General features: G+C 42.3%; 6 protein-coding genes across 6 annotated transcripts in view; all 6 read left to right on the top strand.

Moving 5' to 3' along the window:
- Nucleotides 1–22,951, top strand: part of LOC142963236 (protocadherin gamma-A2-like) — a 54,599-nt gene that overhangs the window by 8,384 nt on the left and 23,264 nt on the right. The window lies entirely within an intron of this gene.
- LOC142962875 (protocadherin gamma-C5-like) lies at nucleotides 6,878–10,169 on the top strand. The gene is made up of 2 exons (XM_076103557.1): nucleotides 6,878–9,392; nucleotides 10,150–10,169. Exons 1-2 carry the CDS (start codon nucleotides 6,878–6,880, stop codon nucleotides 10,167–10,169), a joined length of 2,535 nt encoding a protein of 844 aa, XP_075959672.1.
- On the top strand, nucleotides 10,271–12,754 carry LOC142962874 (protocadherin gamma-C5-like). Its single transcript, XM_076103556.1, has one exon. The coding sequence runs from the start codon at nucleotides 10,271–10,273 to the stop codon at nucleotides 12,752–12,754; it is 2,484 nt and encodes an 827-aa protein (XP_075959671.1).
- On the top strand, nucleotides 13,668–16,475 carry LOC142963174 (protocadherin gamma-C5-like). Its single transcript, XM_076103890.1, has one exon. The coding sequence runs from the start codon at nucleotides 13,668–13,670 to the stop codon at nucleotides 16,164–16,166; it is 2,499 nt and encodes an 832-aa protein (XP_075960005.1). The 3' UTR covers nucleotides 16,167–16,475.
- LOC142962873 (protocadherin gamma-C5-like) lies at nucleotides 17,143–19,617 on the top strand. Its single transcript, XM_076103555.1, has one exon. It carries the CDS (start codon nucleotides 17,143–17,145, stop codon nucleotides 19,615–19,617), a length of 2,475 nt encoding a protein of 824 aa, XP_075959670.1.
- Nucleotides 20,462–22,942, top strand: LOC142963184 (protocadherin gamma-C5-like). Its single transcript, XM_076103902.1, has one exon. The coding sequence runs from the start codon at nucleotides 20,462–20,464 to the stop codon at nucleotides 22,940–22,942; it is 2,481 nt and encodes an 826-aa protein (XP_075960017.1).

Genomic DNA, 22,951 nt, shown 5'->3' with positions numbered 1-22,951 from the left:
TATATTTTCTATAGAAGTATATCAGAATAAGGTGATACAGGCATTATTAGTGAAGAACATATTTTGCATGTAGCAGGTATTAATACATTACCTGGTCAAAAATGTACAGATGACAAATGTATTGATTATGGTGCAGATATCACTTTTAATTTGTTCTTCAGGTGCATCAGGTTGATGGGAGGACAAAAACAGATTTGTGCTGCAGGGTTTATTTACAATGAAACGGATGACAATACAATCATGTACATGCAAACTTTAATTAAGTGTACCTTTCTTTGCATGAAGGTGTGTAAACCTGACGTGTGTGCTTGAGAACATACATGAGATGCTGCGTTTGGATGTGTGTTTGTGTCCCAGAGGTTGAAGTGTGGAGTTCTGCACTGGTGGATTCTCTCTGAAAGATTACACCAGGGATTACTTAGAACTGTGTAATATGGGGCAATGGCAAAGTTGTGGCAAGCATTGAAAGACTCCATAGCCACACAGGCATTGTTAAAATATATTCTCAAAAGTCAAATTTTGACATCAGTGCAGTGCATGATTGCATCTGTGTGTTTGATTCTCCTAATCAAACACACACAAATGTAGTAGGATTCGGAAGAAGGACAGAGTCTTGCCTTCTATGGGAGTAAAGATGTAGTGAAAAATTACAATTATTATGTTATTGTAGTTACATGATATGACTTCCACATTTATCATAGATTATGTTCACTTCGTTATTCTATTGCAGCTTAAATTACATTTAAAACAATTTTCTTTACTAACTGACATTTACTCAGTCACTATAGTTATCATTGTGTCAAATTGCAGCTAAAACTGGTTAGCCACTGTTCAGCAGTCATTCTTGGTTTCCAACAGTCTCCCTTTTTCCTCCTGATCTCATTTTCTGCATCCCTCCCCTCCCCCTCTCCAGCTGCACCACTCTGCTGCAGTGAGAGAAAGAGACAGAGAGAAAGGGAGAGGAAGATTGCTCAGTGTAGGACATTTTGTTCCGTCTATAAAAATGAATTATACACCTACGGTGTCATTTCATCCTTGTGTAGGTCACCATGTCCATGACAAGAACAAATATATCCTACGTATCACTTTTGAGCCATTTATCAAGAGATGCTTTATTACCCAGCAGTCCATAAACATGTGCTTTGTTTGAACAACATATCATCAAAGTATATATCAACAAATGTGTGTGATCATCATTTATCTTCCTTCCTCTGTCTTCTTTTTTGTCCATGTTGTTTTTGTAGCTCTCTTTTTTTGCCACCATGGCCAGCTCACAGGAAGCAGGGTGGGATGCGAGGAAGGGAGGTGGGATGTGTTACCATGGCAACAAGCTGACTCACTGGCAGGGCTGTACCATTTTCCACTGAGCCACAGGGGGTCAGCAGCAGATACAGCCTTTGAGCTGTGATGGCGTCATGCATTTGTTGATCGTTTGAGGACAGGAGACACCCCTGTTTGGGGCAAATAGGTGCAGCATCCTCAGACTTGGGGTGACAGATGATAAAGAAAGGGGAGGGGGAGAGGGTGATCATGGCTGCTCTTGATATTTGCCTCCCTGTTTGTTTCGCCTTCCCCAGTTTCAAAAAACCCATGTCCACGATTAGTATATTATCTAACATATGGGCTTAAAATACCCAATTTCTTCTTGAATTCTTTGATTCTGTTGAATGAAAAGAACAACATCCTTTTGGTGTCTTTTTTTCTTCTTTCATGTCGACCTGTTTGTTTTGGATGGGGGTGTTTTTTGGACCAACATTGCGTTATTACTTAAAATGTGTTCCTGTGCACAAACGAAAGGTATATTACAGGGTATCATTTAAACTACAGTACACCAGTCTCAGTAAAAAAAACAGTAGCTGCTTTGCTTTGTCTAAGAAGCTTATATTGGCTCTCACAAAGACACTCATACACACATCAGCTGTGACAAACACAGGGTCACAGAGCAAAGCATCTCATTAATAAGGCATGGATTTATCTCAGGCCATCGCCTCGAGGCCCCCTGCTGTTGCTTTTAGGGTAGTGGCTTTGTGCAGCAGTGCAGTATTTTGGTTATGATTGATACATTGTTGGTATAACCAGGGTTTCCAGTTCCCTCAGCAATGATTATTTTATTGTTTTGGTGTAAACTGAAGTGGTTGTACTGTACCAAAGTATGTTAATGCTTTTGTTTGAAGGGCAAGTTGATGGTTGTACCCACTTTCTATTGTGTAGCATAATCTAACATACCATAAGTGAATGCTGTTAAAAATGATTCACAAAACAATGCCTGATTTTTGGTAAGGCAACCACACTAAACTGTAACTCTGGACTGTGTGGGGTCATTCTCTATCCACTGATAATGATCATCATCACATATACAAGGACAGCAATACAAAAACAATGTTTCTTTGAAGATCCATCCTGTCTCTCTGTCTGTCTGTCTGTCTCTCTCTCTCTCTAATTCCTTCACACACAAATACACTCACATGGCAATATGTTCCCTCATTTTTTCTGTGAGTTTGATAATTTACACCCAGCTTGGTTCATTCTTTCATCAATAAAGGTTATGTCCCAAAAATCAACTCAGTATTGTTAAAACAAACAGCTGTAATTGTTATAGTAGTATCATAATATGTTAAATTAATGTATCATACTTTTGTATTTGAATACTTTCTGTTGAAAGATAAGCCACAATGTATTATTACAGTATGTGCTGATGGAGGCTCAATCGTACCATCATTATACTGACTGAAGGCTGAAAAAAGATGCAGATCAAACAACACATAATTGTTTACATATTTTTAAACTTGAATAGTTTATGTGCACACACAGCAGACTGTTTTTGTGAGCAATCCAATCATGAGAGACAATTTACTATCCATCAAGACTCTAAGAATCACAACACCCATTTGTTGTGAGCCACATGGTAAGTATGTTTGTTGCTTCCCAAAGCCAGACTCTATATGCTGACCACCAGTCTAACTGACATCCTTTGTTTCTTGTTGTTCTCTTTCATGTGTCCCTCTTGTTGCCTGGTGCTGTTCCTGTCTCCTCCCTAACTCCTGTTAAATCCTGACTCACCAAATAAGGTAAGAAATAGTTTTCATCTTTGTTGTTCACAGACATCAAACACAAAGAGTGGTACAAACATTCATGATTCTACAAATAGCACTGCACTGACAACAGAACATCATACTCCAGATCGCCGTGCAGTAACAGAATTCAAACACAGACTATAGCAGCAGACACTGAATGTTTTACAGTGTCCAAACATTACACATTGGCACTGAGTTAGATTAAGGTTAATCTGATTTTTTTCAAGCGACAGATCTTTTCACATACCTCACAAAACCTCTATCATCACTGATGATTGCTTCAATCAGGCGTTGGTGGACACGCCATTTGTTGACAGATGATTGTGTGTGACAGTGTGAGTGGCTTTATGAACAATTTGTTCTTATGTCATATGTATTGTGTTTTTTTCTGATTGGGTGTCATTATCCCATGAACATAATTTACAATCTATACTATATTTTATTGTAATATTTTTCTCTGGGGAGTGAATGATATGTTAAGACTGTAATCTATTTTGAATCAATGTTTTAGCTCTTTTCTACATACTCCCTTTTTCACGGTACCAAAGCACTTTACACTTCAACAAGAAGTTGGACAGCTCTCCCTACTAACAGGCTTATGTGGTTTAAGGAGTATTAGCAGAGGAAACCAGCTGGTAAAGTACTTGTGCTTGAATGTAAGTTGCAGTGCTTATACTGTCCAGCACCGTATCTTGGATTTTAGCCTGTTTTTGTGCTGTGGACCACCATCCACTTTAGTCAGTCATAAAGAAAGATAGTACAGTTGTTAAATAAACTATTGGAATACAGTGGGTTAAGAAAATACAGCACAAGTACAAAATAAATGCACACCATGTGACACAAACATGTTAAGAGGGTGTCATAAGCCGACCTGCAGTATCTAATGTATCAGAGGAGATTGACTCAAATGTCTTGACTCAAATCAATTAAAGTCCAGTAAAGTGTTGATTCACTTTTTGAAGATGTAATTTGTGGTGTTGGTGTACTGGATTGAATTATATTGTAAGGGGTTTTTCACACGCTCACTTGCCAGTGTTTTAGGTACACCTAGTTAAAACGAATGTAGCCTAATATAGTCCTACAATAAATAATTTCACATTTTTGTTGAAACTGTTTTGAAGAGGTTTTGGTTAAACTTTATGATCATTATGGAGGATGAGGTGTTTCTGTTAATTCCCCAATCCCCAATCATATCAATAGGGTGGACTAAATAATAGAAAAACATGCCAGGATAACACAATACAATTCAACAGCATCGCAGACTGCAGCCTCCAAAATGACCTTACAGTTCAATCAACACCTCTCTGAAACAATTTCAACATAAAACTGAACATTAGAATCTTCCTAATATTCAAGACTGTTGTATTAGATGGTATTCATGTTCACTAGGTTGCCTAATCAACTGGAAATGAGTGCATATGTAATTGAGGTAGAAAAATACTATAAATATAAATGTTTAGTGTAGTGTAGACCAACACCTCATGCTACAGTTTAAAAACATATACAACTGATTAACACACAAGCTTCTAACTTAGCAGACTCAACCAAACCTAAACATACCTTAAGTTGGACAGTAGATGGTCTCTTGTATTGCATCCTACATGGGTTGCTGTTTTTCAAATCATTCAGTGTCAGTTAATCTGATACAGGTTATGGTAATATAGTTATGCATGAACTGTTCATGTTGGACAATGACTGTATGAAGATGGGAGTGGCACTGCCGTTAGCACTGTAACCTCACAACAAGTTCAAATCCCCTGGCTTACTTGTTTTTGTTTTTTTATTGGAGTGTACATGTCCATCTCTTTCTGTGTGGGTGTTAAAGTGCTTGTTTGTGTATGTGTGTTGGCATTGTGATAGCCTGATGACTTGTTCAGTGTGTAACCTGCCTCCTGTCCTGTGTATGCTGGGATAAGCTCCAGCCTGAAACAGGACGAATGGGTATGGAAAACAAAATGAACGGATAGATGGTTGGAATCGTTTTAGTCCATGAAACTTCTGCACTTTGTACTGTTGATCAACACCTGACAGTGAACACATGCAAGTTGAGGCTTAACAGGAAATTTAAAGTGTGAATGAAATGAATGTGTGCTTCCAAATGTTTACATCAGAATTACAATGTGCGTGTGTGCTAAGTCTTTATTGGGGAAGGTCTGATTTCACAAACCCAAAATTATTTATAATATATTCATTTATATTTATTTATTATAGATTTACTGTATCTCCAAATGCTGATTTTCCTCGCTGATAAAATACCAGTAGTATAAAGTTAGCGAGCATAATAGTGTATTTTAAATGATCAAAACTTGATCATTTAAAATGTGACAATACAGTCTTGAGCTTGTTTTTCTTTTTTATTCATAGCTCTTTTCGTGGCCTATTTGCAGCAGTAAAATCAAATGATGTGTTTTAGTCTTCTGGCCGATCACCTTCTGTATTTATTCCTGTAGGCTGTAGGAAAAATAGTAAGGAAGTTGGTATTTTATTTTTTTGTTTGTTTCTTGGCTGCCTGCTGCCTTCATTGAGGGCCTGTGGGGCTGTCTGCCTCTCCAGCAGCATGCAGCAGCAGCAGTTGGCCGCCTGTGTGGCGCTGTCCACATGTGTGGTGCTGAAATCAGCTCAGGCGCTCTCCCCCTCCCTCTCGCTGTCTCTCACACTGCCTCTCTACATCTCCCTCTGTCGCCCACTTCCATTTACAACAGATGAGTATCGCAAATAGGTATTTATGGGGGTGTATCTTTCATATTAATTTACATATGGTGTTACGGATTATTATTTTACCATTAGCACCATTTAATTTACGCATTTTGCAAGTGGAGGGATATTGCATGATTTTGGTTCATGGTTTTCAGAATGATTTGATTGTCAGTGGTGACCAAATCTATGCAGGATGAACGTGTAACACTGGCTAATACGTCGATAAAATGGAGAGAGAGAGAGAGAGAGAGAGAGAGAGAGAGAGAGAGAGAGAGAGAGAGAGAGAGAGAGAGAGAGAGAGAGAGAGAGAGAGAGAGAGAGAGAGAGAGAGAGAGAGAGAAGCACCATCTGCCCTACCCCTCCCTTTTCATTTGCTCTACAGACCTCCATACGGGTATTTTACGTTGGCTGCTGACAGAATTATTTCTCCGAGGCTTGTGGAGAGCTTGGAAAACGTACTGACGTATGCAGGCTGCATTGGCTTTCTCTGGCCACAGGAAGGCAACGAAGAGCCTTGTCAGCCACACAGGCATGTGCATGTATGCAGTTACATACAGGCAAGAGGATATATGCTGGTTTAACACAGAGCATTATATGAGTGATCTTAAAGGCTCAGGCATTCAGTTATTTATAGAACACTATAGTCATCTATTATCCACAGTGTTTATCAATAATAAATATATCATATAGATTTCATATTTATATTTATGGTCTTCAAGTACACATACAAACCGTTGAAGGTGATTGGGAGACTGTTTAATGGGTATACTCAAATATATTTAATATTATATATATTAGAGTTGTAACAACCAAGATTATCTTTCTTTGAATCATATTTTTACGTCACTGTTCTGTAGACGCTTACTGATGCCACCATTGGTGAAAATAGGTATACTCCGCCCACCAATGAAATTCAGAGCTGTACAAAGAGATCTACTCCCTCTCGCCGAGTAGCTTCAGCGTCGTAGCCATTACAATGTTCTGCACAGGAGAGGAGGGATGCATATGCAGACACAAAGCATGACTGTCTCTGTGGACGCATCTACATTGGATCATAGACATTTTACACTTAATCAGTTAAGAATTTGGGATTGGAGTGAGAAGATATGGGATTTTTGGAACGAGGAATAATGTGGAACAAATTGCCTGCATGGCAGGTGTTTTTGTGGTGGCATCATTTCTTTCTCTTGTGGACTACAATAGACGGACAGACTCGCTACAGTATCCCGGAGGAACTGAAACAGGGCTCTGTGGTAGGAAATCTAGCCAGAGATTTGGGGTTGGTTGTATCTGAACTGCACCGACGTAAATTGCGGATAACCTCGGAAGCTGGTAAGCAGTATTTTAGTGTGGACTTGGGGAAGGGTGAACTGGTGGTGATTGATAGGATAGACAGGGAAGATCTGTGTGGACAAAGACCGTCATGTTTGTTGCCTTTGGAACTAGTCATAGATAACCCCCTTCAGCTGCATAGAGTCGACATTGAAATTCAAGATACAAACGACAATTCGCCTAGTTTTCTTACTAAAGAGAAAGTGGTGAAAATTGCAGAACTGGTCAATCCAGGCGCGCGGTTTCCTTTAGAAAGTGCACAGGATCCCGATGTGGGTTCTAATTCTGTACGCGATTATTTTATAAGCAAAAATGATCATTTCAAATTAAGTGTTAAAAATCACAAGGACGGACGGAAAATCCCTGAACTGATCCTCGAAAAACCTCTTGATCGAGAAAAGCTGCCTGTGCACAATCTTATTCTCACTGCTGTCGATGGTGGAGATCCGGTGCGCTCAGGGACATCTGAAATTAAAGTTATAGTTCTTGACAACAATGATAATGCGCCACAATTTGAAAAACTGGTATATGAGGCTAATGTCAGCGAAAAGGCTACACCTGGAACAGAAATATTGCACGTCAAAGCCACAGATGCAGACGAAGGACAAAATGGAGAAATTGAATATGTGTTTGCAGAGCAAACTACGGATCTGATTTTATCATTATTTGACATTGAACCTTCTACTGGAGCTATTGTTGTCAAAGGAAGTTTAGACCATGAAACGGACCCTTTACATAGATTTGACATAACTGCTAAAGACAAAGGTAATCCTGAGATGGATGGGCATTGTGGCGTCGAAATTAAAATAGTTGACATTAACGACAATATACCGGAAATAATTGTGACGTCTTTAACAACACCTGTTCCAGAAGACTCAGCAATCGGAACAGTTATTGCATTGATAAGTGCAAAAGACCCAGATTCGGGTGACAATGGTAAGATTACGTTAAGCGTGTCTTCCAAATCCCCCTTTAAGTTAAATCCTTCAGTCTCTAACCATTACTCATTAGTGACGAAAGTGCCACTTGACCGTGAAAAAAATGGCAAGTATAGTGTCAAGATAAGTGCTACTGATTCTGGGAAGCCCCCGTTATCGAGTGAAAAAATAATACTTGTTGAATTGTTAGATGTAAATGACAACCCACCAGTTTTCTCCCAGCGTTCTTATGTAGTTTATGTAAAAGAGAATCATGCTCCTGGGAAGATTTTGTGCTCAGTGTCAGCAGCTGATTCTGATTCGGGTGACAACGCCAAGATATCCTACTCCATCTTGGACTCTAAAGTGCAGGACGTTTCTGTCTCATCTTATGTTTACATTAACTCAGATAACGGCAGCATCTACAGCATGCACTCGTTTGACTATGAGAAACTGAAGGTGTTTCAGATTCAGGTTCAGGCAAAGGATCAGGGCTCTCCGTCTCTCAGCAGCAACGCCACTGTCCATGTTTTTATCCTGGACCAGAACGACAACGCCCCCGCTGTTATTTACCCCTCCTCCGCTGCCCTGGGCTCCCTCTCTCATCAGAGGATGTCCCGCTCCGCTAAAGCGGGTCACCTGGTTACTAAAGTGACGGCCGTGGACGCTGACTCGGGCCATAACGCCTGGATCTCCTACAAACTGGCGGAGGCCACAGACATGTCTCTGTTCACTGTCAATCTGTACACAGGGGAGGTGAGGACTAAACGCGCTGTGTCCGAGCAGGACGACTCCTCTCAGAGGCTGCTTGTAGTGATCAAGGACGACGGGGAACCGGTCCAGTCCGCCACCGTCACGGTGTCCATCCTGCTGGAGGACGGCCTCCATGAGCCCATCTTAGACCTCCGACAGAAAGTGACCGAGCCCATCAAGAAAACTGGGAGAATCACTCTTTATTTGATTCTCTCTCTGGCCTCGGTGTCCGTGCTGTCTTTGGTGACTTTTCTCATCTTAGCGGTTAAATGCATGAGGAACAGCAGAAGCAGCGGTAGTTGCTGCATGACACGGACCGACTTTGATAATTACAAGAACCCCAACAGAAACCTGCAGATTCAGCTCAACACTGACGGACCTATAAAGTACGTGGAGGTCCTGGGAGGAGACATGTTGTCTCAGAGTCAGTCCTTCAGGTCCTGTATGTCTCCAATGTCAGAGTACAGTGATTTCACTTTGATTAAACCCAGCAGCACCACTGACTTTAATGAGGTGATCAGTGTTCTGGATGCGTCTTTACCCGACAGCACCTGGACCTTTGAGAGCCAGCAGGTGAGCAAAACAAATGAATTCATTCAAAATTCACATTCTCTGAGAGGCTCAATGAAATATATATATATATATATATATATATATATAGATCCATCCAGCAATCTATCCATACATACATACATGTGGTTAACATATTTGAAAAGTCATAGTGGGCAATAGTGTCTTTAGAAACAGTTTGTAATTGTGTTCAAGACATGTCAATATTTCTCACACACATTTCCACAGCCCTTTCTGGATAGTTCAGCACCATGAGGGTGGACAGCGACTCTTAGTGGAAAGCAGGGATCCTTAGAGTATGTGTGTGAACGTGTGTCTCGCTGCTGTTGCTGATCATCTTTCAAAAAACAAGGAACAATGTCGTTTCCTAAACTTGTTTCAATGTGATTGGTTAAAGTATGAACTATGGATCTGTGGGGAATATAATTGTTTACAACTGAAGTTGTATTAGGCTAAGTTCATGTTATTTTGTTTTTCTTTCTTTCTTGTGAAAACTCTTACTTTAATGAGGATATTATACTCAAATGCTACCTTTATTTACGTACCATAAGTCTCAAAATAAATCATTTTGGTTAAAGTGAAGGCACAAAGAGAATAGATGCTGTGACTTTAAGAGTGACGATCAGTTCCCCTCTCATTGGATGGTGGAAGTGGATGATGTGCACCAATAGGATTCAGAACTGTACAAAGCAATCTAGTCCCTGCCCCCATGCAGCCTCCGCGCTGTAACGCTTTCAATGCAACGAGCTCGAGGACAGAGACAGCAATGAGCCCGTATTTTATTATGTAATTTTTTTCTAATTCAGCTTACAGCCATGCTCAGTAATTGTGGGATATCGTATATTGGAACAAAACCTGCGATGATGGATTTCAGCGTTATTTTATGCAAGATGACGACTGGAAATAACTTGTTATAGCGGACCAAGGATGACAAAGACAATAGGATACCGAGACTGGAGATGGCTTGCGCTTTGGTGGCATCATTTCTTTCTCTTGTGGAGTACAATAAACGGACAGACTCGTTACAGCATCCCAGAGGAACTGAAACAGGGCTCTGTGGTAGGAAATCTAGCCAAAGATCTTGGTTTGGGACTATCAGAGATTTTTGATCGTAAACTGCATGTCTCCTCTGAGGCTGGTAAGCAGTATTTCAGTGTTGATGCGGGGAAGGGCGAGCTGGTGGTGAATGACAGGATAGACAGAGAGACTCTATGTGGACAAAGCGCCAGCTGTGTTCTACCTCTGCAGGTTGTAATTGAAGACCCGTTACAACTGTTTCGCGTTGAGGTAGAAATACAAGACATCAATGATAATGCGCCTCGATTTCCATCAAATGATATCACATTGGAGGTTGCGGAATCTACGGGTTTAGGCGTTCGTTTTCCTTTAGAAAGCGCCATAGACCCAGATGTTGGCAGTAATGCATTAAAGTCGTACACTCTGAGTAAAGATGAATGTTTTAATATTAGAATTAAAGAACTTGCCGGTGGAAGGAAAGTCCCTGAATTGATTTTAGCAAAAAATTTAGATAGAGAGAAAAAGGCTGTTCATAAGCTTTTGTTGACAGCTCTAGATGGAGGCAACCCAGTGAGATCAGGGACCGCTCAGCTATCTATTATAGTCCTTGACAATAACGACAACGTTCCAGCTTTTGAGAAAACGTTGTATAAAGTATCCATTAGTGAAAATGCTGCAGAAGGTGCATTAATAGTACAAACAAAAGCGACAGACATGGACGATGGTCAAAACGGAGAGATAGAATACTCATTTGGAGCTCACACATCCGATTCTGTTCTCTCTGTTTTTACTATTGATCATACATCGGGAACAATATTTCTTAAAGGAAAACTAGATTTTGAGACAACTCCAAATTATGAATTGGACATCAGTGCGAAAGATAAAGGCAGTCCGAGAATGGAGGGTCATTGTACTGTGCATGTTCAAGTTTTAGATGTTAACGATAATGCCCCAGAAATAACACTCACCTCTCATCCAAAGCCAGTGCGCGAAGACTCACCTAATGGCACCGTAGTAGCTTTGATCAGTGCCAGAGATCTTGACTCCGGTGTTAATGGCAAAGTAACATTACAGCTCCCAAAGAAATGCCCATTTGCCCTTAAACCATCGTTTTCTCACAATTACGCACTGGTTACTAGTGGTGTTTTAGATAGAGAAAATGTCTCGGTATATAATATAGAGATAACAGCCTATGATTCAGGCTCTCCTCCGCTGTCCAGTAACAAAATCATACCTGTCAGCATTACTGATGTGAATGACAACCCCCCTATATTTACCCAGACCTCCTATAATGTGTATTTAAAAGAGAATGGGGTACCAGGATCTATACTGTACTCAGTTTCCGCATCTGATCTGGACTTTGGTGAAAACGCCAAAATCTCTTACTCTATACTGGGCTCTAAAGTGCAGGACGTTTCTGTCTCATCTTATGTTTACATTAACTCAGATAACGGCAGCATCTACAGCATGCACTCGTTTGACTATGAGAAACTGAAGGTGTTTCAGATTCAGGTTCAGGCAAAGGATCAGGGCTCTCCGTCTCTCAGCAGCAACGCCACTGTCCATGTTTTTATCCTGGACCAGAACGACAACGCCCCCGCTGTTATTTACCCCTCCTCCGCTGCCCTGGGCTCCCTCTCTCATCAGAGGATGTCCCGCTCCACTAAAGCGGGTCACCTGGTTACTAAAGTGACGGCCGTGGACGCTGACTCGGGCCATAACGCCTGGATCTCCTACAAACTGGCAGAGGCCACAGACATGTCTCTGTTCACTGTCAATCTGTACACAGGGGAGGTGAGGACTAAACGCGCTGTGTCCGAGCAGGACGACTCCTCTCAGAGGCTGCTTATTGAAATCAAGGACGACGGGGAACCGGTCCAGTCCACCACCGTCACGGTGTCCATCCTGCTGGAGGACGGCCTCCATGAGCCCATCTTAGACCTCCGACAGAAAGTGACCGAGCCCATCAAGAAAACTGGGAGAATCACCCTATATTTGATTCTCTCTCTGGCCTCGGTGTCCGTGCTGTCTCTGGTGACTTTTCTCATCTTAGCGGTTAAATGCATGAGGAACAGCAGAAGCAGCGGTAGTTGCTGCATGACACGGACCGACTTTGATAATTACAAGAACCCCAAAAGAAACCTGCAGATTCAGCTCAACACTGACGGACCTATAAAGTACGTGGAGGTCCTGGGAGGAGACATGCTGTCTCAGAGTCAGTCCTTCAGGTCCTGTATGTCTCCAATGTCTCCAATGTCAGAGTACAGTGATTTCACTTTGATTAAACCCAGCAGCACCACTGACTTTAATGAGGTGATCAGTGTTCTGGATGCGTCTTTACCCGACAGCACCTGGACCTTTGAGAGCCAGCAGGTGAGCAAAAAACAACCATAGATCGTAATAATTAAGAAGAATCTCACATTTTCGTTCGTTATTTAGTACAGGAAATACTATATCATAGCATAGTCTGTAATGGAAGTCAACTGTGGAAACGTAAATCGTGTATGCATCTATCTGGCTGTCTGGATGGTCATTTTACAACAGGCTATGTGTTGGTTGGTCTGCCTGTGTTCCCTCTCCCTTCTCTTTTCATTTCACTCGGGGGTTTTCATTATACATTTTCGCATTGTCCAATGTGGGTAAATCAAAGTAATGTGCAATAAATGTATTCAGATACGGTTGTGTTAATGCATATATCAAGTTTGGTTTACACGTACGTTTAAACATTTCAGCACCACGAGAACGGACAGCGAATGTGAACTACAGACTCGATCATTCAACGTCGGAACCGAGTTAATTTATTCACTCTACAATTATATTGACAAGAGATAAATGTTAAATGAGTATTACATTTTTACAGTGTTTCTGTGACACACAACGTCATGCTAAATTTCGTGGGAGATACTGACTGCAAGGAGGTTTTTATACAAGGCTGTCTTATATTATCTATATTCAGTGATATTTGTCATAATCACCTCAGATGAAAGCTCACAAAGAGAATAGATGCTGCCACTTTAAGAGTGTCGATCAGTTTCCCTCTCATTGGATGGTGGAAGAGGATGCTGTGCACCAATAGGATTTAGAACTGTACAAAGCAATCTAGTCCCTGCCCCCATGCAGCCTCCGCGCTGTAACACTTAGAATGCAAAGAGCTCGTGGAGAGACAGCAATGAGCTTGTATTTTCTAAGATGTAAGCATTGATTTAAGCTAAACGTCATGCTCAAACATTGTGGCATTTTTCTTTTGAGGTATTCCCTATTATCATGGATTCCTACATTGTTATAAACAAGATCTCGATTGGATATAATGTGTTATAGCGGACCAAGGATGACAAAGACAATAGGATACCGAGACTGGAGATGGCTTGCGCTTTGGTGGCATAATTTCTTTCTTTTGTGGAGTACAATAAACGGACAGACTCGATACAGCATCCCGGAGGAACTAAAACAGGGCTCTGTGGTAGGAAATCTAGCCAAAGATCTTGGTTTGGGATTATCAGACATTTTTGAACGTAAAATGCATGTCGCCTCTGAGGCTGGTAAGCAGTATTTCAGTGTGGATGCGGGGAAGGGCGAGCTGGTGGTGAATGACAGGATAGACAGAGAGACTCTATGTGGACAAAGCGCCAGCTGTGTTCTACCTCTGCAAGTAGTTGTTGAAAATCCTTTGCGGTCTCATCGAATTGAAGTGGAAATAAGAGACATAAATGACAATTCTCCTAGTTTCCTTACACACGAAATTAATCTTAAAATACCTGAATCCGTTGCACTAGGCAAACGTTTTCCGTTGGAGAGCGCGGAGGACCCTGATGTTGGAAGCAATTCTTTGAAAACGTACTCACTGAGCAAAACCGAATATTTTTCTCTCAAATTTAAAGACACTAAAAATGGTAACGCTGTCCCAGAATTGGTGTTAGAAAAGCCATTAGACCGAGAAAAGAATGCTCTCCATCAACTGCTGTTGACAGCATTAGATGGGGGAAACCCAGTCAAATCGGGAACCTGTAAGATTATTGTTAACGTACTTGATAATAACGACAATTTCCCAGTATTCAACGAAAATGAGTACAAAGTGTCTCTAAAGGAGAACAGCACCAAAGGAACGTTTGTAATCAAACTAACAGCTACAGATGCCGATGATGGTCTTAATAGTGAAGTTAAATATTCTTTTGGATCCCGCACTCCAGACTCTGTGTTATCAACATTTGAAATCAATGATATAACAGGACAAATAGTATTAAAGGGAGAACTAGATTATGAGAGTTCCAAATCATACCTTATCGATATCACTGCTAAAGACAAAGGCATTCCCGAAATGGAGGGTGACTGTCGTGTACAGTTGGACGTAGAAGATATCAATGATAATGCTCCAGAAATTGTGCTAACTTCAAAACCCAGTCCTGTACGCGAGGACGCACCAAGTGGCACAGTAGTGGCTTTGATCAGTGCACGAGACCTTGACTCCGGTGATAACGGTAAAGTGACGTTACAGCTTCCCAAACGGTCTCCTTTCACTCTGAAACCATCGTTCTCTAATAATTACGAACTGGTTACTAGTGGTCCTTTAGACCGAGAGAGGTTCTCAGAGTATAATATAGAGATAACAGCCACTGATTCAGGCTCTCCTGCTCTATCCAGTAAGAAAATGATACCTGTCAGCATCACTGATGTGAATGACAACGCACCTGTATTCACCCAGTCCTCCTATAATGTGTATTTAAAAGAGAATGGGGTACCAGGCTCTATACTGTACTCAGTGTCAGCATCTGACCTGGACTTTGGTGAAAACGCCAAAATCTCTTACTCTATACTGGACTCTAAAGTGCAGGACGTTTCTGTCTCATCTTATGTTTACATTAACTCAGATAACGGCAGCATCTACAGCATGCACTCGTTTGACTATGAGAAACTGAAGGTGTTTCAGATTCAGGTTCAGGCAAAGGATCAGGGCTCTCCGTCTCTCAGCAGCAACGCCACTGTCCATGTTTTTATCCTGGACCAGAACGACAACGCCCCCGCTGTTATTTACCCCTCCTCCGCTGCCCTGGGCTCCCTCTCTCATCAGAGGATGTCCCGCTCCACTAAAGCCGGTCACCTGGTTACTAAAGTGACGGCCGTGGACGCTGACTCGGGCCATAACGCCTGGATCTCCTACAAACTGGCGGAGGCCACAGACATGTCTCTGTTCACTGTCAATCTGTACACAGGGGAGGTGAGGACTAAACGCGCTGTGTCCGAGCAGGAAGACTCCTCTCAGAGGCTGCTTATAGAGATCAAAGACGACGGGGAACCGGTCCAGTCCGCCACCGTCACGGTGTCCATCCTGCTGGAGGACGGCCTCCATGAGCCCATCTTAGACCTCCGACAGAAAGTGACCGAGCCCATCAAGAAAACTGGGAGAATCACCCTTTATTTGATTCTCTCTCTGGCCTCGGTGTCCGTGCTGTCTCTGGTGACTTTTCTCATCTTAGCGGTTAAATGCATGAGGAACAGCAGAAGCAGCGGTAGTTGCTGCATGACACGGACCGACTGTGATAATTACAAGAACCCCAAAAGAAACCTGCAGATTCAGCTCAACACTGACGGACCTATAAAGTACGTGGAGGTCCTGGGAGGAGACATGTTGTCTCAGAGTCAGTCCTTCAGGTCCTGTATGTCTCCAATGTCTCCAATGTCAGAGTACAGTGATTTCACTTTGATTAAACCCAGCAGCACCACTGACTTTAATGAGGTGATCAGTGTTCTGGATGCGTCTCTACCCGACAGCACCTGGACCTTTGAGAGCCAGCAGGTGAGCAGAGAGTAAAATATTACTCTATGTGTGTTTATATATACTCTCACAAAATTCATCTAATTTTCTCACGTTTTTTGTTTTTTTTTGCTTGCCTTTGAGGCCAGGTTTTATTTGATATACCAAACGTTTAAAGCATTATCACACTCAGGTTTTTATTTTCAAAATTGTTAGCGAAGCTTACATGTTTTATGATATTCTTACAAACGTACAACTGGACTTTGTGACTTCATATTCAAACACCTGCTTATCTTTGAAAACAGCTCGCGCAATATCAATGAATAAAATAAATAATATTAATGCTGCTAGATTCCACGTTTTCAGATTTACAGTGTTTTTTATTTTCTGGCTATGCAAAATAAGCAAGTACAAGCATTATGAGGATAGTCCAATGATTCATATTACAAGGTACTCTATTAAAATATTAGCTTTTGCTTAAAGTTTAGTGTTCAATTTAATTTCATGTATTTGAGTGTTGATTTCATTTTGGACACCTGGCAAAAGGGAGGTAAATGTTAAAATAGAAATTGCAGTATGAATTTCAATGAAAGTTTGAAATCATAACAGTCTAAATAAATAGACAAATATTGTCTAAATTTAAATTGCTTATTGGCTTAAGCACCCCATTGTGCAATCTCATACAGTGTTGAATTGCAGTGCTGCGTCTGGAACACATTGCTATTTCGATCCTATTGGATGTTGGGTAGATGCTGTGCACCAATAGCATTAGTAGTTGTACAAAGAGATCTACTCCCTCCCCCATCCATCCTCACTGTAGCCAGTACATTGCTTCGAGCCCGAGATGAGAGGAGGATGCGTTTAAATACTCAGACTGAATAATATACTTTTGATCTGCTTCTCATGGTGCATATATATTTAAATGGATATTTCTGGATTACAGCAAGTTTATCGTTGATGGATTTTCACATTGACCTCTTTATTCTGAACAATATTTCGATGGGAAATAACGTGGTATTGTAACGGACCGGGGATGACAAAGAGAATGGGATACCGAGACTGGAGATGGTGGGCGCTTTGGTGGCATCATTTATTTCTCTTGTGGACTACAATAGACGCACAGACTCGTTACAGCATCCCGGAAGAGCTGGAACAGGGCTCTGTGGTAGGACATCTAGCCAAAGATCTTGGTTTGGGACTATCAGACATTTTTGACCGTAAGCTGCGTGTTGCCTCTGAGGCTGGTAAGCAGTATTTCAGTGTTGATGCGGGGAAGGGCGAGCTGGTGGTGAATGACAGAATAGACAGAGAGACTCTATGTGGACAAAGCACCAGCTGTATACTACCTCTGCAGGTTGTAATAGAGAGCCCGCTACAGTTACACCGAATAGAAGTGGAAATAAGAGACGTAAATGACAATGCTCCTAGTTTTCTCAAAAGCGATCACATAATAGAAATTGCTGAATCCACCGTCGTAGGTGTGCGTTTTCCTTTAGAGAGCGCAGAGGATCCCGATGTTGGGAGTAACGGATTAAAGACGTACACATTAAGCAAAGATGATTGCTTCACCTTAAAAGTTAAAGAAATTGAAAATGGGCGTAAAATACCAGAGTTAGTATTGAATAAATCATTGGATCGCGAGAAAAAAGCCATTCACTATTTATTTCTTACTGCTGTGGACGGAGGAAATCCGGTCAAGACTGGAACTTCAAAAATAACTGTTAATGTGCTTGATATTAATGACAATGTGCCGTTATTCGAAAATACTTTGTACAAAGTTTCTGTTAAAGAAAACAGTGCAAATGGCTCCTTTGTAATTACAACTAAAGCAACAGACATAGATGAGGGTCAAAATGGAAAGATTGAGTACTCACTTGGTGTACACACACCACCAGCGGTGTTGTCATTATTTCATATCGATGCTGTAACGGGAGATATATTTTTGAAAAATCAGCTGGACCACGAAACTCAACCCTCATATCGAATCGATATTAGTGCAAAAGACAAAGGCTTCCCTAAAATGGAGGGTCGCTGCACTGTTCAGGTGGATGTCTTAGATGTAAATGATAACGCTCCAGAAATTGTGCTGACTTCGAAACCTACTTCTGTGCCCGAAGACTCTCGCAGTGGGACTGTAGTGGCTTTAATCGGCGTCCGTGACCTTGATTCCGGTGATAACGGTAAAGTGACGTTAACACTTCCAAAAAAATCTCCCTTTACTCTTAAACCGTCTTTTTCTAATAATTACGCACTGGTTACCAGTGGTCCTTTAGACCGAGAGAGGTTCTCAGAGTATAATATTGAGATAACAGCCACTGATTCAGGCTCTCCTCCTCTATCCAGTAAGAAAATGATACCTGTCAGCATCACTGATGTGAATGACAACCCCCCTATATTCACTCAGCCCTCCTATAATGTGTATTTAAAAGAGAATGGGGTACCAGGATCTATACTGTACTCAGTATCAGCATCTGATCTGGACTTTGCTGAAAACGCGAAAGTCTCTTACTCTATACTGGACTCTAAAGTGCAGGACGTTTCTGTCTCATCTTATGTTTACATTAACTCAGATAACGGCAGCATCTACAGCATGCACTCGTTTGACTATGAGAAACTGAAGGTGTTTCAGATTCAGGTTCAGGCAAAGGATCAGGGCTCTCCGTCTCTCAGCAGCAACGCCACTGTCCATGTTTTTATCCTGGACCAGAACGACAACGCCCCCGCTGTTATTTACCCCTCCTCCGCTGCCCTGGGCTCCCTCTCTCATCAGAGGATGTCCCGCTCCGCTAAAGCGGGTCACCTGGTTACTAAAGTGACGGCCGTGGACGCTGACTCGGGCCATAACGCCTGGATCTCCTACAAACTGGCGGAGGCCACAGACATGTCTCTGTTCACTGTCAATCTGTACACAGGGGAGGTGAGGACTAAACGCGCTGTGTCCGAGCAGGAAGACTCCTCTCAGAGGCTGCTTATAGAGATCAAGGACGACGGGGAACCGGTCCAGTCCGCCACCGTCACGGTGTCCATCCTGCTGGAGGACGGCCTCCATGAGCCCATCTTAGACCTCCGACAGAAAGTGACCGAGCCCATCAAGAAAACTGGGAGAATCACTCTTTATTTGATTCTCTCTCTGGCCTCGGTGTCCGTGCTGTCTCTGGTGACTTTTCTCATCTTAGCGGTTAAATGCATGAGGAACAGCAGAAGCAGCGGTAGTTGCTGCATGACACGGACCGACTGTGATAATTACAAGAACCCCAAAAGAAACCTGCAGATTCAGCTCAACACTGACGGACCTATAAAGTACGTGGAGGTCCTGGGAGGAGACATGTTGTCTCAGAGTCAGTCCTTCAGGTCCTGTATGTCTCCAATGTCTCCAATGTCAGAGTACAGTGATTTCACTTTGATTAAACCCAGCAGCACCACTGACTTTAATGAGGTGATCAGTGTTTTGGATGCGTCTTTACCCGACAGCACCTGGACCTTTGAGAGCCAGCAGGTGAGCAGATGACAGTTTATTTTAATGTCCCCTTCATAGTTTGTTAGATTTCCATATTTGAATCATATCGTGCTGTTTATTTTTCTTCTGATAATCTTGTTTGCATGAAAGCAGGCCAGCCTTGTTTTATCAGTCTCATATGCTGTGTATAAGTGTACACTTACTCGTAACGCTGTTATTAACTATGCGCATCAATAATTGCATATATTCAGCATCAACTCACAATGTCAAAACGTCATCAACTTGTAATTGCCAAAGATTAGAGAACTAAATCAATATGTGCGGATATACAATATGGCTTTGGTATTATTATGGTGGCAGACATTTTATAAAAAATTGTATATAACCTGAACTAGTGATATCTGAGTCCAAGAACGACTTTTCTTATGCTTTGTTAGAGAGGATGGAGTTTTGACTTGGCTTACTTTAGCTAATATTCTTTTCTCGGCATATTATTTGAACAACGCAGTTGTTAAGGCACAGGAATGGCATGCATCTGATCACCTTTACACACAGCACTACATCTAGGCCGATTCTAATACGCGCAGCACTGTTCAGCGCCTCTCCTATTGGATGGGAGGGATGGATGCTCTGCACCAATCGCATGCAGAATTGTACAAAGAGATCTATCCCCTCCCCCTTGCAGCCTCAGCACTGTAGCTGTTAACAATGCAAAGAGCTGGATGATCTTGGGTGATGCGCTCACATCCCAGAGCTGAAAATAAATCGTTAATTTAAGCTTCAAACATGAACAAAAATGCTTCACATATTTTGTTAGGGATATCTAATGATCGTTGGAACTGGAGATTAACTTCGACTTTCTCGATGGGAAATACCTTATTCTAACGGATCGGGGATGACAAAGAGAATGGGATACCAGGACTGGAGATGGCTTGCGCTTTGGTGGCATCATTTCTTTCTCTTGTGGAGTACAATACACGGACAGACTCGATACAGCATCCCGGAGGAACTGAAACAGGGCTCCGTGGTAGGAAATCTAGCCAAAGATCTTGGTTTGAGACTATCAGACATTTTTGACCGTAAACTGCGTGTCTCCTCTGAAGCTGATGAGCAGTATTTCAGTGTGGATGCGGGGAAGGGTGAGCTGGTGGTTAATGACAGAATAGACAGAGAGGCTTTATGCGGACAAAGCGCAAGCTGTGTGTTGCCTCTGCAAGTTGTTCTTGAAAACCCGCTCAGTTTACATCGGATTGAGGTAGAAATAAAAGATATAAATGACAATTCGCCTAATTTTCAAACAAAAGAACTGTCTTTACAAATCTCTGAAACGGCAGCAGTGGGAACTCGTTTTCCCTTGGAGGGTGCCGAAGATTCTGACGTTGGCAGTAATTCAGTTAAATCTTACATTTTGACTAAAAACGACTGTTTTACATTAAAAATGAAGGAAGTTGAAGATGGCAAAACAGTTCCGGAGTTAGTGTTAGAGAAGCCCCTTGACCGGGAGAAGAAAGCAGTTCATCAGCTGCTACTGACTGCATTAGATGGGGGAAACCCAGTCATGTCTGGAACATCACAGATTACAATCTCAGTGCTTGACGTAAATGACAATTTTCCAGTTTTCGATAAAAGTACATATAAAATGATGTTAGGGGAAAATACTGCAAAAGATACATTTGTTATCAAAATTGCAGCAACTGATGCTGACGAGGGTCCTAACGCAGAAGTTGAATTCTCCTTTGCCTCGCGGACACCGGCATCAGTCTTATCAATATTTGAAATCAATTCGTTAACAGGGGAAATACATTTGAAAGGAAACTTGGATTATGAAAAATCCACATCCTACAAAATTGAAATAACTGCGACGGACAAGGGGTTACCTCGGATGGAGAGTCACTGTCGTCTGCAGATAGATGTTGTAGATGTTAATGATAACACTCCAGAAATTGTTCTCACCTCTGAACCGCAGCCTGTGCGTGAAGACTCACCAAGTGGCACAGTGGTAGCATTGGTCAACGCACGTGACGCTGATTCCGGTAATAATAGTAAAGTGACACTGCGACTAGCCAGAGGTTCTCCTTTCACTTTAAAACCATCCTTCTCAAATAATTACGCACTGGTTACAAGTGGTGTGTTGGACCGAGAGAGGTTCTCAGAGTATAATATTGAGATAACAGCCACTGATTCAGGCTCTCCTCCTCTATCCAGTAAGAAAATGATACCTGTCAGCATCACTGATGTGAATGACAACCCCCCTATATTCACTCAGCCCTCCTATAATGTGTATTTAAAAGAGAATGGGGTACCAGGCTCTATACTGTACTCAGTGTCAGCATCTGATCTGGACTTTAGTGAAAACGCGAAAGTCTCTTACTCTATACTGGACTCTAAAGTACAGGACGTTTCTGTCTCATCTTATGTTTACATTAACTCAGATAACGGCAGCATCTACAGCATGCACTCGTTTGACTATGAGAAACTGAAGGTGTTTCAGATTCAGGTTCAGGCAAAGGATCAGGGCTCTCCGTCTCTCAGCAGCAACGCCACTGTCCATGTTTTTATCCTGGACCAGAACGACAACGCCCCCGCTGTTATTTACCCCTCCTCCGCTGCCCTGGGCTCCCTCTCTCATCAGAGGATGTCCCGCTCCGCTAAAGCGGGTCACCTGGTTACTAAAGTGACGGCCGTGGACGCTGACTCGGGCCATAACGCCTGGATCTCCTACAAACTGGCAGAGGCCACAGACATGTCTCTGTTCACTGTCAATCTGTACACAGGGGAGGTGAGGACTAAACGCGCTGTGTCAGAGCAGGAAGACTCCTCTCAGAGGCTGCTTATAGAGATCAAGGACGACGGGGAACCGGTCCAGTCCGCCACCGTCACGGTGTCCATCCTGCTGGAGGACGGCCTCCATGAGCCCATCTTAGACCTCCGACAGAAAGTGACCGAGCCCATCAAGAAAACTGGGAGAATCACTCTTTATTTGATTCTCTCTCTGGCCTCGGTGTCCGTGCTGTCTCTGGTGACTTTTCTCATCTTAGCGGTTAAATGCATGAGGAACAGCAGAAGCAGCGGTAGTTGCTGCATGACACGGACCGACTTTGATAATTACAAGAACCCCAACAGAAACCTGCAGATTCAGCTCAACACTGACGGACCTATAAAGTACGTGGAGGTCCTGGGAGGAGACATGTTGTCTCAGAGTCAGTCCTTCAGGTCCTGTATGTCTCCAATGTCTCCAATGTCAGAGTACAGTGATTTCACTTTGATTAAACCCAGCAGCACCACTGACTTTAATGAGGTGATCAGTGTTCTGGATGCGTCTCTACCCGACAGCACCTGGACCTTTGAGAGTCAGCAGGTGAGCAAAAAAACGTAGACGCTTATA

This window comes from Anarhichas minor, unplaced genomic scaffold (assembly GCF_050575085.1).
Source record: "Anarhichas minor isolate MPS153535 unplaced genomic scaffold, ASM5057508v1 ptg000028l, whole genome shotgun sequence".
Lineage (NCBI taxonomy): Eukaryota > Metazoa > Chordata > Actinopteri > Perciformes > Anarhichadidae > Anarhichas > Anarhichas minor.
This window is presented reverse-complemented; position numbering and strand designations above follow the sequence as displayed.